General features: G+C 42.3%; 1 protein-coding gene across 1 annotated transcript in view; it reads right to left on the reverse strand.

Annotated features, from left to right (window-relative positions):
• The window catches only part of ccnh (cyclin H), a 43,864-nt gene extending 27,233 nt beyond the window's left edge, over window positions 1–16,631 (reverse strand). Inside the window, exons 1-5 of the mRNA XM_078564758.1 lie at window positions 16,529–16,631; window positions 8,043–8,185; window positions 4,683–4,799; window positions 4,266–4,339; window positions 895–1,105 (exon numbers count right to left, since the gene is read on the reverse strand). Coding sequence (XP_078420884.1) covers window positions 895–1,105; window positions 4,266–4,339; window positions 4,683–4,799; window positions 8,043–8,159 — 519 coding nt within the window. The 5' untranslated portion in view covers window positions 8,160–8,185; window positions 16,529–16,631. The remainder of the gene's footprint in view (window positions 1–894; window positions 1,106–4,265; window positions 4,340–4,682; window positions 4,800–8,042; window positions 8,186–16,528) is intronic.
• Between the last annotated feature and the right edge of the window lie 5,403 nt (window positions 16,632–22,034).

Consider the following 22,034-nt stretch of genomic DNA (forward strand, 5'->3'; position numbering starts at 1 on the left):
ATTGGGAGATGGGGTGAACTGATTTTTTTTTTAAGAATGTTGGGGGCTGTTTTAGTTAGAATGTTGTTGATTGCTTTAGAATGATGTGGATTGTCTCAACTGTTGAGAAGAGAACAAGAGGAGAGAGGCAGACAGTCTCTGTTGTTCATCAGGCAGAATGTGAGTGGGAGCTCGCATTCAGATTGAAGAGACCAAATTCGTCAGGGGATTTAAAAGGGGGGCTGGAAGATTCACCTAGCTTTGGCTACAGGGAGGAATCTCCAAGGTAGTCAGTTCAAGGATTAGAATCTATCTAGCTAGAAAAGGAAAAAGCCATCGGGAGCCGAGAATAGCTTTAGATTGGAAGTGTCCACTTAAGGGGCAGAGTAAAGTATAATCATGGAGGATGATTTTCGATCATTTAAAAGTTAAATGGGGGATTCTTTTCTGTAATATAAGTTGCCTACATTGTATTTGGACAATGTTGCTTTTAATTTGCTTATTACAATAAAACTCTTAAATCTTGTCGTGTTATCCTTCCAGTCAGTCACTGGAAATTCAAATATATTTTTAAAAGCTATCAATCTCCACGGGATCCTAACACAAAATTATTCACTCTGTAGTCTTTCACCTATGTCACTTATAATATCTATCATCTAGCAACTCAAACCAAATTGTACCTATTTATCATTGCATATTGTGAACCTTTATAGGTTATGATCACAGTGAGAACTGTTAAAACTGGAACACAGCTGAATTTTGCAAACAGAAATAAACTGGGCACTTTGACACCCAGTTACAGCACTGCTTAAGACTTTTCTATGTCCAATGATAAACGGACTTTGTGTTTCAAACTTTCAATACACTCAAGGCTGCAGAATTACAAAACAAATCCAGTCACTGTTGGCATGGTACCTTTAGGTCAATAAGAAAACCCTCAAAAGGTCGAAATGGATTGTGGACAATAAGATGAAAGTTCAGCTGCTGAATAAGCAACAGTTCATACTCAAGGATCTGTTCCAGAGCCTTTTCTTGACCCGCAGGACTCTCCCACAGATTAGCAACAAATTGGGAACTGGAGACATTAAATTCATCCACTTTACATGCTAAGTATACACTTGTCAACCTAAATCAGAATGAGAAGATGGTTTAATGAAAGAAGATTCCAAATTAGAATTAGATAACAGCACAACAAAAGGCCATTCAACCTATCAGTTCTTGATGCTTTACTGCACATTAAGCATTTAATCTAATCTTGCTTTCTGCTCACTCCTTATACATTCTAATATTCCTATTTTTTCAAGCAATTATCTGATTTTCTTTTAAAATAATTTATGAATTTTGCTTCAAAAACAGGTTATGGTACAGAATGCCACATTCTAACCGCCTGTTTATAGACCTTTATGATTATCTTCAACTTGGTGTACAAATAGTCATTTTTTCAGCAATATCTTCAGTTTGTGCCCTCTCATTATTGGCTCACTGACTAATTATTTGCCTCAAAAATCTTTCATAAACTTTCATCCTTTAGCCTTCTCTGCTCAGTAAAACAAAAAAGAGTTCTCAATTTATTTTTGGAATAACAGTAACTCCCTCATGGTTGGCAATATCCTAATAAACTTATCTTGCAATTTTTCCATTGCTTTTACATCATTCCTGTAAAAAATGTCCAGAGCTGTACACAATACTCCACTGCAGCTAAACTATTCCTTCCATAGCTTCTCTTAGATCCTGATGATTTGTCAAATTAATTCCTTCAGCAACATCCCTCTTCAAATAAAACAAAGTGCTGGAAGAACTCAGCAGGTCTGACAGCATCTGTGAGAAAGCAACAGAGTTAATGTTTTGAGTCCAATATGACTCTTCTTTGAAAACTGAAGGGAGGTAGAAATGTGATAGGTTTTGTGTGGTTGAAAGTGGGGAAGTGGAGTTGAGGTAGAACAAAGGGAAGGTCTGGGATAGGTTAGAGGGTTGGAGAGATTAAATAAAAGATGTCTATGGAACAAAAGGCTAAGGGACTGATAATAGTTGTAGTAAAGAAACAAGGCATTGATCCAGAGTAAGTGTTAATGGCAGAATAATGGACAGCTCCACCAGAAAGCAAAAACATGAAAACAAGATACAGACTGGCACTTATAAATAAGTAAAAATGGAGAGCAGAGTTCATGGTCTGAAACTGTTGAACTCAACATAGAGTCTAGAAGGGTATAAAGTGCCTAATCGGAAAATGAGGTGCCATTCTTCAAGCTTGCATTGAGCTTCACTGGAACATGGCAGCAGGCCAAGGACAGAAACGTGAGCATGAGAGCAAGGTGGTGAATTAAAATGGCAAGCAACTGGAAGGTCAGGTCATACTCGTGGATGGAGCGAAGGAGTTCTTCAATGCAGTCACCCGGTCTGCGTTTGATCTCCCCAATGTAGAGGTGACCACGTTGTGAGCAGCAAATACAATATACAAAATTGAAAGAAGTATGCCTAAATGGCTGCTTCACCTGAAAGGAGTATTTAGGGCCTTGGACATTGAAAAGGGAGGAGGTAAAAGGGCAGGTGTTACACCTTCTGCAATTGCATGGGAAGGTGCCGTGGGAAGTGTTGGGATGGATAGAGTGGATCAGGATGTTGAAGAGAGAAAGTCCTTTTGGGATGCTGACAGAGAGGGGAGGGGAAGATTTGTTTGGTTATGTCATCACACTGGAGGTGGCATAGGATGATCCTTTGAATGTGGAGGTGGAAATTGAGGACAAGGGGAACCTATCACACATCTGGGAGGGAGGGGAAGGGGTGAGAGTAGAAGTGTGGGAAATGGGACGGACACATTTGAGGGCCTGGTCAACCAGTGGGAGGGAATACTAGGTTGAGGAAAAAGGAAGAGACCTTCTACAATGGCACTGCTGACGTAACATCAGATCAGATGTGACGGAGATGGAGAAACTGGGAGAATGGAATGGAGTCCTAATAGGAAGCAGGATGTGAGGAAGTGTAGTCGAAGTAGCTGCGGGAAATTTTCCTTCCCTTATCTCTTTGCAGTTCCACCCCATCTTTACTGTCTTCTTGCTAATATCCACAAAGATATTTCTTGCTTTTCTCTTATAATTCCTCAGCCTTTCTGATCTACATTTTTGTAATTTTCTTACATTCTTTACATTAAGCCTGAGTCCTTTTTTTAATGATCTTACCTATAAGCACTAAATTCTTAAGATTCCTATTTTATCCAATTCTTCTTCTCATTCACAGAACCTTGGACACAAGCCTTAGAAACATTCCCTGCTCCCTTACTGGAATAAGTTAAATTTGAACGCATTTATTTCTTGCTAAAACAAAAGCAAAATCTTGGAAATGCTGGAAATATAAACAGAAAACAACCTGTTAAGTTTTTCCAGCATTTTCAATTTTTATTATAAAAGTAGGGAAGTTTTACTGCAGATGTACAGGGCATTGGTAAGACCACATCAGGAATACTGTGTACAGTTTTGGTCTCCTTATTTCAAAAGATATAATTGCGTTAGCAGTTCAGAGAAGGTTCATTCAACTCATTCCTGGGATGAAGGGCTTATCTTATGAAGAAAGTTTGAAGAGGTTGGTCTATACTCATTGGAGTTTAGAAGAATGAGAGGTGATTTAATTGAAACATAAAAAATTTTGAGGGGACTTGATAGGGTGGATACTGGGAGGTGTTTCCTCTTGTGGGGGAGACTAGAACCAGGGAACACTGTTTAAGAATAAGAGATCTCCATTTTAAGACAGAGGTAAGGAAATTTTTTTCTCTTTCAAGAGTTGTTAGTGTGTGGAATTCTCTTCCCTAGGCAGTAGTGGAGACTGGGTCATTGAACTTATTCAAGACTGAGTTAGACAGATTTTTGACAGAAAAGGGAATCAAGGGTAATGGGGGCCAGGCAGGAAAATTGGAGTTGAGACCACAACCAGATCAGCTATGATCTTATTGAATGGCAGTGCAGGTTCCAAAGGCTGAATAGCCTATTCCTACTCCTATTTCCTGTGCTCCTATGTTCCTATTTTTGAAATACTCATTACAATTTATTTCCATAATCTCCCCCCCCACCCCCCAAAAAGATGCATATTTATAGCTTCAACCACAGTGACCATGACCAGTAATCTGGGAAGAATTTCCGTAACTTAATGTTAGGTTTGATAATATTATCTTGTCACAGATGAACTATAGGAATAAAAGAATAAAATGGAGCTGCTCTTAGAAAATTATCAGTTATCATGAGAAGTTAACTGTGGCAACAGCAACTGGGTCAGCAAACAAGTAGACAAAAACTCACATAATAGTCCTTGGATGATATTCCATTAAGGAGTTATTCAAAAAAAATCTCTTGAAATACATACTTGCAGTACCCTGAAAAATATATAAACAATGTTCTCAAAATCCATCATGTATACAACAGATATAAGATTGTTTATGTTTTGATAAATTATATGTTACCTTTACACCACCCATACAGTGTTGTTTAATACAATTGTAGTAGGTTGCACCCAGTCACTTGCTTTAAAACATTGTTCTACTACTTTTTTGTTCACATGAAAATCAGATTGCAAACAAGTATCATTTTGTAATATACAGCATACAAATTAGGAGCAGAGTAGGCTAGAAAAGATAGTCATAAAAGCTGCATAAACAGTTAAAATGTATAGTCAGTTAATAAATCATAAAGCAATACCCAATTTCTGTGTATTCTTACCATCACAGATTTGGGCATGATGGGTTTAAATGCAGAACAGAATTCCAAGAGTCTTTTTTCATAATATTTATGTAGTACCTCCTCTTCATGAGGCTCCAGCAAAGCCACTGGAGAAAGCTGTTCAGGAAAACCAAAGCAATCATTATCAAGACATACAGTTGCAAAGTACTACACCTATGCACGTTATATTTCCCTCTTCAATAAATATGGCAGGACCCTTTAACTAAGTTTAGCTTCAACATTTCAGAAGGCAAGCAGAGGGAAGGGGAATGGAAAGAGGAGAGGGTGAGAACTCTAACTAAATCTACACTGCTCTTTTCAAAACCTCATCATTTTAAATTTAAAATTTCTCCATTTTTTATTAGTTACACTCAATCTTCAAAGGAGAATTTTCTTCTGGTAATGACCAATCAAAATAAGTCTGGTGCTCAATTCCTGCTACTAAGTGGCATGGAACAAGTTTCTATCCAGCAGCAAAAGCTTCTACAAATCCCTATCCCACACCTTGAGAAAGCAGAACAGCCACAAGGATTGTCATCATTTAAGGAAAATATCCACCACTCCCTCATCAGGGAAATATTAAATAGACAATAAATGCAGCCTTGTCAGTGTCACCCATAGCCCAAAATAAACATATAGATAAAAAACATGTTTTTCCTTTTCCTTTACCCAATATTGACAGCTTCAACTCCAGGTAATTTTGTCTGTCTGCTTCAAGACCATGCATCACAACTGCCAGTTCCTTATTGACACAATTTTCTATTGTTCAATTTATATTTTTAATTTGAAAATAATCTTTTTTTTAGTTTTCAAGTTTATAGTGAAAGGCAACAACTCCTAGGCTATTAGATGTTGACTTTTCATAAAACTTGTGCATATTGCTATTAGTCAAATATTTGATTCCTAAAAATATTTTATTTATCACAGAATTGTACTATTTTTGGAAGATTTCCGGGTAGTCTAAACGTGGGGCAGAAGAATTTTGCCGTCGGTGAGCAGGGGGCGGGGCCCGCTCACCGACACGTAAAATGACGTGGGATGACGTTGGGTGGAACCCCCGACGTCACCCCTCCCCATTTAAATTTTCAGGAAGGTTGGGGCGCAGCAAAATCAGCTGCCGACCTGTCAATGGCCAATTGAGGCCATTGACAGGATCATTTAAACAAAGGACCTGCCCGTCCAACCTTAAAGTTGGTGGGCAGGCCAGGAATCCCGTAGGCAAATAGAGAAAACATGAAACTGCACCAGGCGAAGGGATGAGGTTTGATTCAAGTTTTTAAAAATTTTAATAAAGTTATTCTGTAAATTATGAACATGTCACATGAGGGGGACATGTAAGGGAATTTTTTTTTCTCTATTTTTAATATTTTTCAAAGTCCAGGCAATCTCCGAGACTGCATTTAGCCTCAGGGAGATATGTGCTCTTTCGTGCGCATGCGCAAAAGAGCACACTCTCGATTTCAGGGATTCCCCCCCGACCCACACAGGGAGCGCATAGCGCTTCCCGCTGGACGTTACACTGGGTGTGCCTTAATTGGCCCGCCCATGTAAAATTGTGGTGCGGCCTGCTTCGCTGGAGGGGATCTGCTCCGCACCCGCCGGAGATTGGGTCGGGCCCGCCTGCCCAACAGGCAGAAAATTCTGCCCATGGGCTGTATTTGAGTACTTTTGCCTCAATTTAAATCATGCTTGAAGAAAGCAAGTCAAAAATAACACCATTAATAAAATATTACCTACCCCATCTAACATCATACAAAACTTTAAAATCTAAAGTTCAAATTCCCAAAGGGAATCCAAGGCTGACAAAATTAAAGAGGTGGAATGCATGGTTTAAAAATGTTAGCCTGCATTTTGCAGTCAGCAGCTAAGGCATGGCACTCGCCATGGACCTCAAACAGCTGCACACAAAGATCTAACGATTTTTGTGGTGTGGATTTCACCTTTCTCAGTGTTAATTTTATTCTGGCGCCATTCTATTCTGGGGATCTCCAACATCCAGTAACAGTGATATTATCAAGCAGATTGAGCTACCAATCACATTGAACAATTTTCACAGACTGCAGGCCAGGAAGTAAAGCACTGATTATCCTTCACTTTTTAATCGTTTTATACAGAATGAAATGAAGTATATATACATGGGATTAAGCTGGTTAGGTTCTGTAGGAACTTCCTTATCAAAAGAAAAATTAAAACATTATATCATGTCAGTTCAAATACTTTACATCGTTAAATTCCTATATTCATAAATGAAACAGCTTTTATAATAAAATAAATTTTAAAGTATAAAAGAATATGCCAACTTTTTCTGCCTACCTCCAGCTCACTGCCTCTCCCGCTCCCCGACCCTCCCAGCTGCCACCGATCATGCTCGCCAAACCTCCCTCTATGAGCGAAGGCTCGCAAGATGAGCAGCGAAAAGCAGGAAGAGCAGCTTCGAGTTGCAGGGTTGCAGAGGTTAGCCACAAGCTAGAGAGGTAACAAGAGGGAAGGTCGGCAGCCACTAGGAGGGTCGGCGAGAGGGCAATTAGGCAGCAACCGGGAGGGTCAGCGAGAGGGAAGGTCGGAGCAAGGGAGAGTTGTCAGTAGCCAGAAAGGTCAGCGAGCGGGAGTGGCCACTCCAAAATGACGCCGATTGGGTCCCACAACCCTGCCTCAGACCTGGCGCAAAGCAATATTAAAAAGAAACTCCCAGCGTCAAATGTTTATTAGCTGACCAACATTAAAGCCGAATAAGGTAAAACACGGAATTTAAATGGGCACTTACTGTAGAAGCTGAAATAGCAAATAAACTTTGAAAACTATTTTAAAATCTACGGAATTTATAATGGAGAAATTTGACATCCACAAATATAAAATCAGTTTTTCAGGTCAGAGAGAGAGTGATCAACAGTAATTACAACTTAGTACACTTTTAAAAACTCAGTTACACCTCATTCAACAAAGCGCAATGTTTTCAGGGGTTTTTCCTACCAAGGTGATAGTGTAAAAAGTGGAAGCTCACATCAAATGATTTCTATCTGTGAGGACTTCAACAGTGCACCCTGTGATGAATTGAGAATTACTGACATCAACTGTGTTTAACTGCACACATGCAGCAACACGTGGGCTGCAGCGGTTCAAGGAGGCAGCTCACCACTCCCTTCACAGGGGCAATCACGGATGGGAAATAAGTGCTGGCCTAGCCAGCGACACCCACATCTCATGAATGAATAAAAAAAGAATGCCAGAAGTTGTCAGTTTCATAAGTAAAATGATTGTGAATGCTGACAGTGTTGCTATTATTACAATGCAACTTCTGGGTTACTGAGTTCAATTCTACCTTTTGATTATTTTTGAGAATATACCAAAAGTATATTTTACCTTTCCACATGCTAGAACCTTGGACTGAAATTTCTTATTGGCTTCAGTTCTCAAATTTTCCAATTCGTCCTCATTCTGAAAAATCCAGCATCGCTTCTGTGTACTGTTGTTAAACATCTTAGAACATCATTCAGTATTCACTCCTGTTATCAAAAATAAAACATAGAACAATATTATGGGTTGTTTCACAGTGTGAAGCACATCATTTTCATCTCTGGCAAACAACTTTCCATTACAGGAAGAATGTAATCACACTAGAGAGGGTACAGGGGAGACCGACAAGGATGTTTGCCAGGACTGGAGAATTTAAGCTATGAGGAAAGACTGGACAGGCTGGGGTTGTTTCTTTGGAACAGAGGGTGCTGAGGGGAGATTTATTTAAGGCGTATACAATTATGAGGGGCCGAGATGGAGTGGATAGCAAGGACTCATTTCCCTTACAGATAGGTTGTTAACCTGAGGGTATAAAGTAGTTCACAGAATGATTAAAGAGCAATTGGGGAGAAATATTTTCACCCAGAGGTTGGTGGGGGGGTCTGGAATTCACCACCTTAAAGGGTGTTAGAGGTAGAAATCTTCATTGCATTTAAAAAATATTTGGAAATGCACCTGAAGTGACATAATCTACAGGGCTATGGACCTATTGCTAGAAAATGGGATAAGCTGGAAAGCTTTTTTCAGTTGGCATAGGCATGATGGGTCGAATGGCCTCCTTCCATGCAATAATTCATTTACAAATCTTCTATGTTTCTATCATACAAACCTCCACTGGCATTTCCAAAAATGTCTAAATCAGCATTTAATGTGATGTTTCCCACAAGATTTAAATTTTTATATCCTTGTTATATTATACTGTTGTAGCATCCCAGATATAACTCCAGAGCTCAGAAACTTTATGACTCTCATGATATTTTGCTATTGCAGAATACAAGTGCACATTACCACAAAATAGAATAAGCCTTGCATGGTCTTGCCTAGGCCATAAAGTTGCCTCACTTGTTTTCTTGAAAAAAACATGCAAAAATTTACATTTTAACATTTCTTTTGCTCGATTGCCAATCCTATGCCTTTTTTTTTATATAGTTGGGAAACATATTTCAAACAATGTAATTATTTTTTAAATAATACTTACCTTAAATAATGGATGGTTACGGTGTTGGACTAACAACCCAGATGCTGAGTTCAGATCCCAGTGTAGCAAGTTATAAAATTGAACTTTAATTAGTAATTTGTTGGCAATACCAGCCATGGAATTGTCATTACACTCAACTGGTTCACTAATAACCTTCAGGGAAATGAACCTGTCACCTCCACCCAGTTTGGCCTTCACGTGACTCTAGTGAGATATTTCCTGTCGATTCTTAGCACTCTTAGAACACCAAGGGGTGGACATTAAATGCTGCCTTGCTAGTGTCAACAAATTCCCAAAACAAATAAAAGTTTTAAAATATTTAGGCATATAGATAATGGATAATAAAAACAGCATGTTGAGAATGTAGGGAGGTACATGGCTTCTCTTTACCTTCCCTTAGAGTTTGGCGTCATATGTAAACTTAATACAGCTTTAGTTCTGCCCTCAGCATCATATTACTGTAAATATTTCCAAGAAATCCAGCAAATTTACATCCAAAACTGTCCTATATTACTGCAATTCCTCACTTGATGTCCTAGTTGCGTTCTATAAAAGTGTGACTTTAAGCAAAATGTTGAGTGAATCAGATTTTCCCTTAAGGATTCATGTATAAACTAGAGCTAGTTTCACAGTGAGATTCTCCCCGATCCCCAGCAAGTCTCCCCCCGATCACCAAAGACTCTCTCCCTGATCCTCAGTAAGTCTTTCCCCAGTCTGTTACACGGATATGGAAACAGCAAATTGACAGTACATTTGATCATTTGGGGCGGGGCTGTAGGCGAGGTGGCAAGTGGGACCGGCGAGCAGGGGTGGGGACGGCGAGCAAGGCAGTGATCAGAGCAGAAGCATTGCTAATCTGGAAATCTCCCAAGCCAACTCCTGAAGTGGCAGACCAACCTCCCGACAGCACTGTTCTATTGCTCTGCCGATGACAATGGCAATGCCCAATAACACCACCAATGATGTGCTCAAAATGAAATAAAAATGAAAATGGCAACGCAAGTTGCAAAAACAGGCTCTAAAGAAGAAATGACTTTAAAAGGAAACGATGTTAACTTAAAGCAAGTACTTACTGTACCTCGCCTAGTAATCCAGAGGCCCAGGCTAATGCTCTGGGGACATGGGTTCAAATCCCACCACGGCAGCTGGTGGAAGTTAAGTTCAATTAACTGTCCCCTAGTGTATTCTCCATGGCAATGCCTCTACCAGAGTCTATTTGCAACCAATTAGCACTCTCTTCTCATGCAGTATAAATTGTTGTTCCTTTTACTATTGGTATTCTTGCAAATCATGCCTAAAAAATTTATTAAAATTCTGAGGTGGTAACAAGCAGACTAGATAAAGGGGAACCAGTAGACATAATATATTTGGATTTCCAAAAAGCGTACTTAATAAGATAAGAGCCCATGATGTTGGGGGTTGTATATTAGCATAGATAGAGGATTGGCTAACTAATAGAAAAGAGAGAATTGAGATAAGGGGGGGCATTTTCAGGATGGCAACCTGTAACTAGTGTAGTGCCACAGGGATCAGTGCTGGGGCCACAATTATTTACAATATATATTAATGACTTAGATGAGGGAACTGAATGTACTATCGCCAAGTTTGCAGATGACACAAAAATAGGTGGGAAGGCAAGCGGTGAGGATGACACAAGGCGTCTGCAGATGGATATAAACAAGTTAAGTGAATGGGCAAAAACTTGGCAGATGGAATATAATGTGGGAAAATGTGAGGTTATGCACTTTGGCAGGAAGAATAGAGGAGCTGAATATTATTTAAATAGAGAAAGACTGCAGAAGGCTGCAGCACAGAGAGATTTGGGAGTCCTTGTGCATGAATCCCAAAAAGCTAACATACAAGTTCAATAGGTAATAGGGAAGGCAAATGGAACGTTGGCCTTTATTTCAAAGGGAACAGGGTATAAAAATAGGGAAGTCTTGCTAAACCTATACAAGGCACTAGTTAGACAACACCTAGAATACCGTGAACAATTTTGGTACCCTTATCTAAGGAAAGATATACTGCATTGGAGGCAGTCCAGAGAAGGCTCACTAGGTTGATCGCAGGTATGGAGGGATTTTCTTATGAGGAGAGGTTGAGTAGGTTGGGCCTATACTCATTGGAATTTAGAAGAATGAAAGGTGACCTTATTGAAACATATAAGATCCTTAGGGGGCTTGACAGGGTAGATGTTGAGAGGCTGTTTCCCCTTGTGGGGGAGAGTCTAGGACCAGAGGGCATAATCTCAGAGTAAGGGGGGCCCATTTAAAACAGAGATGAAGAGTAATTTCTTCTCTTAGAGGGTAGTGAATCTGTGGAATTCTTTACCGCAGAGGGCTGTAGAGCCTGGATTGTTAAGTATGTTCAAGGCTGAGAAAAACAGATTTTTAACCAGTAGGGGAATCAAGGGTATTGGGGAAAAGGCAGGAAAGTGGAGATGAAGATTATCAGATCAGCCATGATCTCATTGAATGGCAGAGTGGACGCAATGGGCCGAATGGCCTACTTCTGCTCCCATGTCTCATGGTCTTATGGTCTAAAGTGGCCTGATGAGTGCAAGATGAAAAGCTTCAACATCATGTCTCTTTTTACAGCGATACTCAAGTTCTGTACTACCAAACAACTATTCCTGAATTTCCAAGCTGGACTATCTGCCAGAGCCTGCAGCAGGTGGTGAGGGAACGAAAAAGTTGGAAAAACCTACCTGACTGCACCCTTACAAATCTACCCATTGCAGATGCATCTGTCCATGACAACATTGGTAGAAGTGGCCACCGCACAGTCCTAGTGGAGACGGAGACCCACCTTCACGTGAAGATACCATCCATTACAATGGGCAGGTTTTCCATTCGTTGAGTGGGCCTAGGAGCAGCTGGGGAATGGTCTACCGCCCGCAATCAGCCCCCCAACCATGAATTCACACTGGCTGGCCAATTAACGGCCATCCATCCAGCGTGAAAAGTGTGCTAAGAGCCTCAGCGCTGCCGGGGTGGGGCAGGAGGAGCGTGAGCGCTGAAGCTTGTGCATGCGTGGGGAAGCACGCACTGAAAGCTCCCCGAGGGCACAGAGCTGCCTCAGGGAGCTGAAGAATTGTACACACAAAAATAAACACTTTAGAAATGATATAAACATGTCCTCACATGTGACTCACTCACATGAAGAGGGGCATGTTAAAAATGTTTGAAATTTTTAATTTTAAAAAAATTACTGTTGGAAACCTCTTCCCACCCATGGATGAGGTTTCGTAATAAATGCAAAAGCCGCCAGGCCGATTCACCCACCCATCAACCAAACGGTTGAACGGGCAGTGGAAAATAGGTTTAACTTAACTGGGTAAAGGCCCTAATAGGCCTCTTAATTATTGGCGGGTGCGCTGCCAACTCTCGCGCACGCCTGCCAACCGAAGTACCGTGAGAGTGTGCGATGGTGTCGGGATGCTTGCCCGACGTCATCACGTGTGATTTTATGCCTGATCAGTCGGGCACGCGCCCACCCACAGGACGTAAAATCCTGCCCAATGTGTGGCACTGCCACCATGTTAAATGGGATCAGTTCAGAACAGATGTAGCAGCTCAAAACTGGATGAGGTGCTGTGGGCCATCAGAATTGCATTCAACCACAATCTGTAACCTCATAACCCTCACACTGTCATTGCCATCAAGCCAGGACAGCAGCACACATACCTAAAGATGAAGTACCAAGCAGGTGAAGCTGCACAGCACAACATGCATGCTAAACAGCAGAAGCATCAAGCAATCCCACAACAAATGGGTCAAATCAAAGCTTTGCAGTCCTGCCACATCCAGCCGTGAATGGTGGACAATTAAACAAATCAAAGGAGGAGGCTCCACAAATATCACTTCAGTGCAAAAGACAAGACAACCATCTTCAACAAGAAGTGGATGATCTATCTCAGCCTCCTCTGAGGTCCCCAACATCACAGATGTCAGTTTTCAGCCAATCTGATTCACTCCACGTGACATCCAGAACCAGCTGAAGGCACTGGATATAGCAAAGTCTGTGGGCCCTAACAACATCCCAGCAGTCGTACTGAAGACTTATGCTCCATAACTAGCCAAGCTGTTCATGTACTGCTACAATTGGCATCTAGCTGGCAATGCCAGCAGTATGCGACCAGTCCGACAAATAAGGATGCACTGTTGGACCTGGTTCTTGGAAATGAGGTGAGCCAAGTAGATCTAGTATCAGTGGGGGAACATTTAGGACAGTGATCATTTTATCGTAAGGTTTAAGATGATGGTAGAAAAGGACAATGTGCAATCCAGAGTAAGATTACTAAGGGGGGAAGGTGGGGGGGGGGGGGGGGGGGGGGGGTGGAGAGAGAGAAGAGCGCCAACTTCAATGGGGCAAGAACAGAGTTGAGCCGGGTGGACTGGAACCAAAGGTTGGTGGCAAAATCTGTTGTTGAACAATGGACTTGGTTCAAAGAAGAACTGGTTCGGGTACAGTCAAGATATATTCCTTCAAAAGGGAAAGGTAGAGCAAACAAATCCAGAGCTCCCTGGATGAAAAAGGAGATAGGAATTAAGATAAAAAGTGCGCTTATGACAGGTGTCAGGTAGAAAATACAACTGAGAACCAAGCGGAATACAGAAGGTTCAGAGGAGAGGTGAAAAAGCAAATGAGAGAAGCAAAGAGGGGTTATGAGAAAAGACTGGCAGCCAACATAAAGGGGAATCCCAAAGTCTTCTATCAAATAGTAAGAGGGTGGTAAAAGGAGGAGTAGGGACCAAAAAAGGGGATTTACACATGGAGGCAAGGAGCTTGGCTGAGGTGTTAAGTGAATACTTTGCATCTGTCTTTACGAACGACGCAGACGTTAATGAGACCATGGTGACAGAGGAAGAAACTCTGTCACTAGAAGGGTTCAAAATTGATAAGGGTGAAGTGTTAGATAAACTGTCGGTACTTAAAAGTTGACAAAGCACCGGGACCGGATGAGATGCATCCAAAAATATTGAAGGAAGAGAGGAAATTGCAGGGGAACTGACTATAATCTTTCAGTCTTCCCTAGACTCAGGGGAGGTGCCAGAGGACTGGGAATTGCAAACGTTATGCCCTTGTTCAAAAAAGTCTGTAAAGATAAGCCCAGCAATTACAGACCAGTCGGTTTAACTTCAGTGGTGGGGAAGCTTCTGGGACAATTATTTGGGATAGAATTGATAGTCACATGGAAAAATATGGGTTGATTAGAAGAGCCAGCTGAGATTTCTAAAGGTGAAATTATGTTTAACTAACTTGGAGTATTTTTGAAGAGGTAACAGAGAGGGTTGATGAGGGCAATGCTGTTGATGTGGTGTACATGAACTTTCAAAAGGCATTCAATACAGTACCACACAACAAATTTGAGGGAAAAGTTATAGCTCATGGAATAAAAGGGACAGTAGTGATGTGCATATAAAATTGGCTGAGTAACAGAAAACAGCGGGTAATGGTCAATGGATATTTTTCAGGCAGGAACAATGTTTGTAGTAGAGTTCCCCAGGCACCGGTATTGGGACCCTTGCTTTTCCTTATTTATATTAATGATCTAGATCTTGGTGTGCAGGGGACAATTTCAAAGTTTTCAGATGATACAAAACTTGGAAGCATTGTAAACTGTGAGGAGGACAGTACAGAACTTCAAAAAAGACAAGTTGGTGGAGTGGGCAGATAGGTGACAGATGAAGTGTGAGGTGATGCATTTTGATAGGAAGAACATGGACAAACAATATAAAATAAGGGGCACAATTCCTAAGACAGTGCAGGAGCACAGGGATCTGGGTGTACATGTGCATAGACCACTGAAGGTGGGAAAACAAGTGGAAAGAGCAGTTAATAAAGCATACAGTATCCTGAGCTTTATTAATAGAGTCATAGCGTACAAGAGCAGGGAGGCTATGCTGAGCTTATATAAGACACTAGTTAGACCTCAGCTGGAGTATTGCGTACAGTTCTGGGCGCCACATTATAGGAAGGATGTGAACACATTGGAGAGTGCAGAAGAGGTTTACAAGAATGATTCCATGGATAAAAAACTTCAGTTATGAAGATAGATTGGAGAGATTGGGACTGTTCTCCTTAGAGAGGAGATGGCAAAGAGGAGATTTGATAGAGGTGTTCAAAATCATGAGGTGACTGGGCAGAGTAGATATGGAAAAACTGTTCCTGCTCACAAAAGGAATGAGAATGAGAGGGCATAGATTTGAAGTGATTTGCAAAAGATGCAAATGTGATGCGAGAACATTTTTTTCACACAGCAAGTGGTTCAAGTTTGGAATGCACTGCCTGTACGTGCGGTGGAGGCAGGTTCAATTGAGGTATTCAAGAGGGCATTAGATGATTACTTGAATAGAAACAATGTGCCTTATATTCACTGGAGCTTTATAAAATGTGACACCAACACACAAAGGTGGTGTTAGGGCAGATGACCAAAGGCTTGGTCAAATTTTAAGGGACATCTGAAAAAGAGAACATGAGAAGCACTCAATCACCTGATTGTGGACCCTACATGGGTTTAGGGTCCAACAGGTAGTTAAAACAAAAGTGAGAGAATTGCACCTCTTCTGCATTGAACTCCATCACTAAAACCTAAATAACCGCTTGAGCAATGTGGGAACTCTTGTTTACCATTTGTTAAAAAAGGACTTGCAAAGTGGACACATAGCACTTTACAGTCAAACAAGCACTTCTGAAGTACTGTTGTAGTGTAAACACACTAGCCAATCTGCACACAGCAAGCTCCCACAAATTGCAATGTGACAAAGACCAAATAATCCGTTTTTGTGACTTTGACTAGGGGATAAATATTGGCCAGGGCACAGAGGATAGCTCCCTCTCCTGCTTCAAAATAGTGACATGGGATCTTTTACATTCACCTGAATGGGCAGTTTGGGCCTTGGTTTAATATCTCATCAAAAAGACGGCACCTCAGTACTGCACTAGAGTGTCAGCCTGGATTTCTGCGCTCAAGTCCGGCAGTGGGACTTCAACTTCAAATTTAGGGGCCAGAATAGGATAAACTGGGCCACAACTGACACTTGTATTGCACCAATTACAGGAAAAGCAGAGCGAACATCACAGAAGCACAAATAGCTTGAATCGGTCTGCAGAACACTGCTGTGAAAATCAGGGGCCGCCTTTGTTAGAGGTGAAGGGGAGCTGACAGCTGCAGCCAGCCGCACACAAACCCTTTTAAACACGAGGGGCCGGAGCTCCTCACACAATCGAACCCCGGGCAGAGGGATCGCCACCGGGTCGCTGTTACACACACAGCCGTTCAGTCGCAATTACCCACGGCAACAGGCGCTCATTTCCACTAAGTCCAGTACGTTCTAGCGATGGCACCCACCTGACTCCAACGGACGCTTTCCGTTTCCACTGGCCTCCTTCAATCAGACTCCTCGCCAGATGACTCCGCCTCCTAGTGACGTAATGCGAAGCGTTCATCCAATCGGAAATGCTCTGAGTGCATGCAAGGATCTCGCGAGAAGGAAGGCGTCGCTAGGATTTTTAACGGTTTGGAATGTCGGCAGCTTTGAACTCAACGGTCAAAAGATGGAATGGAGAAAAACTCGGGAGGGATGCGGCTCAACAAACAGAGCTGAGAGTAAAGACAGGGATAAAGTCATAGGATGTTGTAAATGTGTTAGATTCTAGTCACAAATAACATCCTGTGTGATTGTGACAAACGTAAACTAGCCCTCCTCTATTTCAACCAGTCTGCAGTTTAGGGTGACCAGCCGTCCTGGATTTTCCAGGACCCCGGAATTTGACTTCTCGGCTTCCTGGAATGCTACTTGTCCTGGATCCCTCTGGGCAGCCAGTGTTTTGCTTTCGCAGAGTGCTGACCCTTGTTCTGCTGTTAACACATTCTGCTATCTTACCTTTATGTCACTACCAGCACCTTTAGCCTTAACAAAAACAGAATTACCTGGAAAAACTCAGCAGGTCTGGCAGCATCGGTGGAGAAGAAATCACTTAACGTTTCGAGTCTTCACGACCCTTCGGCAGAACTGAGTATAGTTAGGAGAAAGGTGAAATATAAGCTGGTCTAAGGTGGGGGGGCGGGGGGAGAGAGAAGTTGAGGGTGTGGTGATTGTGGAGATAAGCAAGCAGTGATAGGAGCAGATAATCAAAAGATGTCACAGACAAAAGGATCAAAGAGGTGTTGAAGGTGGTGATATTGTCTAAGAAAAGTGCTAATTAAGAATGGAAGACAGGATACTCAAGGTACAGCTGTAGTGGGGGTGGGGTGGAAAGACTAACAAAGTTTTAGTTTTACATTTAAAAATAATGGAAATAGGTGGGAAAAGAAGAATCTATATAAATTATTGAAAAAAAAGGGAGGGGGGAGAAACGGGGTGGGGATGGGGGGAAGGGGAGTTTAAGATCTAAAGTTGTTGAGTTCTGTTGAAGGGTCATGAGGACTCGAAATGTCAACTGTACTCTTCTCCGCCGATGCTGCCAGACCTGCTGAGTTTTTCCAGGTATTTCTGTTTCTGTTTTTGTTTTGGATTTCCAGCATCCGCAGTTTTTTGTTTTTATCTCTGAGGGAAAGAGAGTGTCTATTCCTTGCAGCTTGCTTTTAAGGTACACCCACACAAACTCTTTGACTGAGAGTCTTAAAAAGACACAGATGCTCAAAGAATACTTCTCTTAGACCAGGTCTTTTTAACCAATCAGCGAGAGTCTTTAGCCTGGTAACAACAGTTCTTTGTTAACTTAGATATACAGAGTACCTCTTCCCTTTCAAGGTGTTCCCTGCTGCAGATCTATCTTGACCCATGTTTTTTTTTTGAAGAATGGCATATTCACAGACTGAATTAATATTGCCAAACTTTTAAAAATAACTCGTCCAAAATTCAATGTTCTTCAAATTTTCCAAAAACGGGTTCCTCACACTACTTATCCGGTACATCCGGTACTGTATGCAGATAAATTTATTCCAATTAAATATTGGGAAGCATGAAGCCATTGTTTTCAGTCCCCACTTCAAATTCCATTCCCTAGCTACCGAATCCATCATTCTCTCTGGCAATAATCTGAGATTAAACCAGACTATTTGCAATTTGCTGTTATATTTGACTCCAAAATCATTTGCTGACCACATCTGTGTTATTCTTAAAACCGCCTATTTCCACCTCTGTAACGATGTTCAATTTTTTCCCTCTCATTTCCTCTGCTGCTGAAACCCTCATCCATGCATTTGTTACCTCTAGACTTGATTCTCCCAACACATGTCTGGTCTCCCATATTATAAAACCATAAGACGTAGGAGCAGAGGTAGGCCATTCAGCAATCGAGTCTGCTCCGCCATTCAAGGAGATCATGGTGGATCTGATAATCCTCAACTCCACTTTCTTGCCTTTTCCCCATAACCCTTGAATCCCTTACTGATTAAAATTCTGTACCCTTTGTAAACTTGAGGTCACATAAACCTTTGGTGCCTGTGACCTTACATCAAGTCCCTGTAGCTGCTCCTGGTTTTAAAATTCTCACCCTTATCTTCAAATCCCTCCATGGTCCAGGCCCTCCTTATCCTTGTAATCATCTTCGGCCCCACAATCCTCAGAGAACCTGTGATCATCTAATTCTCTTGAGTATCTCTGATTTTAATTGCACCATTGGTGACTGTGCCTTCAGCTGCCAAGGCCCTAAGCTCTGGAGCTGCTTCTTTAAACCTCTTTGCTTGTGTACTTCTCTTTCTCTCTTTAAGATGCTCCTTAAAATCTACTTCTTGACTAAGTTTTTGGCCATCTGTCTTAATATCAATTAATGTAACTCAGTGTCTAATTTTGGTTTTTGATGCTCCCATTAAAGATGATATATAAATATTGGTTTTTATCATAAACAGTGAGACCTTAGAAGACAGCTGGGAACACAGAACGCAGTGAGAATAATTCCCAAAGTGATATTACAGCACAAGGAGTCATATGGATGAGTATACAGGTAAACTTTTAATTTAATCAATGTTCAATTAAATAATCAAATCTGGAGGGGTAAAGTTTAAATTAAATAACAAAGGATAGAATTATTCAGTAAATTAAAATCTTGAGTTATGTAGATACAGTAAAATTTCTGTTATCCGGCCTGTGCTGGGAATGGAAGCTGCAGGCTAATCAAAAATGCCTGTTGTCTCAGATGCAAGATGAGTTCCTTGTTTTCACCCAATCAGAAAGCTCCCGATATCGTCCAATCAGTGAGTAGCTGGGTGATCTCACAGTGACGCAGGTGTTGAGGCCTCAGGAGAGGTGCGGGAGAGCATGAATCGAGTGAGCAGCGCTCGGGGAACATGGTGCTGCAGAACGGTGGGATGCTGAGACTGGAGCGAGGGCAGGCTGCTACTAACAACTACTCATGAGTTTCACAGCTATTAACGGTTGTGTGTGTTTGGGACTGGGGGAGTAGCAATGAACATCAGCACTCAGCAACAAGTCTTAGTGCCAGCTTCTGAGCAATGAGAGACATCTCCAGTTAAAAAAACGATCTGACACAGCAATTCCAGTTAATAGAGTGTGCCAGTTGGTACAGTGCGAGATAACAGAAATTTTCACTGTATAAGAGTTAAGTATAAAGGTAACCTCCCTGTAAAATAAAATGATGTCAGCACAAGGGAAGCAAAGTAGCTGATAGGTTTTTATTTATATAGGTTTTAAGTGTATTTCTCTTAAGTCAGTTAATAGTCTAATAAGTAGAGGCTTGGCAGCTCATCTCGGTCCCATGGAGTACACATCCTGTTCTGTGTGGGAACTCCAGGATGGTTCTCTTGTTTTGGACAACCACATGTGCAGTAAGTGTCATCAGCTTGGTAGTTCCTGCATTTTCTGTTTTTATTTCCAATATCTGTAGTATTTTGGTTTTGTATTAGATATTTAACATTAAGAGGAATTCATCGATCCCACCCGTTTGGATCTTTGAGCATTTGGAGTGCCCACAAGTGGCTTTCAATGGTCAGTTTATATAGCGCTTCTCAGGTGTGGTTGTTTTCTAGGAGAAGCGGAAATGAATGTAATAATATTGAAATAACTATATTTTGGAGCTTTATAATTGGGGATTAGTGTTCTGTAAAAAAAGTGCTTTTATAGGACCAGGAGCAGGCCATTCAGTCCCACAAGCCTGTTCTGCCATTTAATTAAGTCATGGCTAATCTCTATTTAGCCACTTCTGTTTCCTTTGATGATCTTACTTAAAAAAAACCTATCAATTTCAGTTTAGAAAATTTCAATTGATGCAGCAACTACAGCCTTTTTGGGGACAAAGTTCCAGATTTCCAGTACCCTTTCACTCCTGAATAACTTAGCTTTAATTTTAGGATTGTGTCCTCTTATTCCGGATTCCTCTGACAGAGGAAATAGCATTTCCGTATCTACTCTATTTAATACCTTTATCATTTTAAACACTTAATTAGAGCTTCTCTCAGCCTTCTAAACTCAAGGGAATACAACCCATGTTTATGCAACCTGTCCTCGTAATTTAACCCTCATAATTCTGCATTGTTGTGTCCAAGACCAATGGGCAGGATTTTGAGGTTGTCGAGTGGGTCCAGGAGCGGCCAGAAAACAGCCCGCCAACTGCGATTGGCCCCCAACCGCGATTTCACATTGCCGGGCCAATTAAAGCCCGCCCAGCATGAAATGCTGCTCCGCAATGGCCGGGAAGGTGGGGGCTGGAGCCCAGGCAGACCCTGGAAGGCTGCCACGGAAGGACATGTGTTCAGCATTCCCATTAGAGTCATGAGCGGCTGGGCACAGCAGGCGGGAGGGCAGATCGGGTGGGCACTCAGCCGCCCACTTTTTCGATGAGTACCTCGACGTCCTTCTGGAAGAGGTGACTGTCAGGAGGGAGGTCCTTGTCCCCAGAGATAGGAGAAGGAGGCCACTGCACCACACCAAGAGGGCATGGAAGGAGGCAGCAGCAATGGTGAGCAGACATGATGTGGTGCAGTGCACATGGGTGCAACGCCGGAAGTGCTTCTATGACCTGCTGCACTCAGGAAGGGTGTGCACTGTGTTGGCATGGGTCAGTGTGCAGAAGTATTAAGGCGTGGCCCATTCCCCCATGGGCCTAAGGGGTGCTAGTCTGAGTGCCAACTGTCAATGATGCCAGGGCTGGCCAATGGGGTGAGCCCTGGCTGCTTGGACTGAGTGCCTTGTGGCTTGAGGGCCACGACTCGGATCTGCCCTGGGAGGTGTTCCTCAGCTGGGGTTGGTCAGGCTGCAAAGGCGCTGCAGGTAGAGAGTGGACTAATCAATGCTCCTTTGTTCTTTCAGGAGAAGACAAGCCATAACCAGGCAGAGAGGGCACGTACAGGCAGAGGACAGCCCAACCTCCTGCTGCCCAGCAGGCTCGAGCAAGACGCCCTGGAGCTTGAGAGCGGGCATGCTTCACATGCAACTGGGCGTAGAGAGGCAGGGGTGCCAGACGAAGTTAAGAGTGCAGTGCACAGAGGTAAGAGTTTCAGATTGTGCAACCATTCTAGTGCAGTCCCCTCATTGATGTGAGCCTCGAACTTGGAGTCCACATTGATCATTGAAAGACGATGGCACTGTGATGCAGATCTCCATTATCTCACCAGGGTACCTGGCATACATGGTGACAGTGTGTTGAGTTTAACTAATGACATGTCCTTGTCCTCCCTTTTAGGTTCGTCAGCAGCTCTGCGGACCCCAAAGGGCCACCCCTGACGCCGGAGGACCACCGAGCTTCTATTGCATCTGCGTCACACCCACTCTCTGAAGCAGGCACCAGCGCAGATACCAGCACTTCGGTGGGCATTAGTACGGCGGCTAGTATATCAATGCACATTGGTGAGGGCACTTCACACTCGCTTGAAGTGCAGGCGGAGGCAGAGAGTG

This window comes from Cetorhinus maximus, chromosome 2, assembly GCF_964194155.1.
Source record: "Cetorhinus maximus chromosome 2, sCetMax3.hap1.1, whole genome shotgun sequence".
Taxonomy (NCBI): Eukaryota; Metazoa; Chordata; class Chondrichthyes; order Lamniformes; family Cetorhinidae; genus Cetorhinus; species Cetorhinus maximus.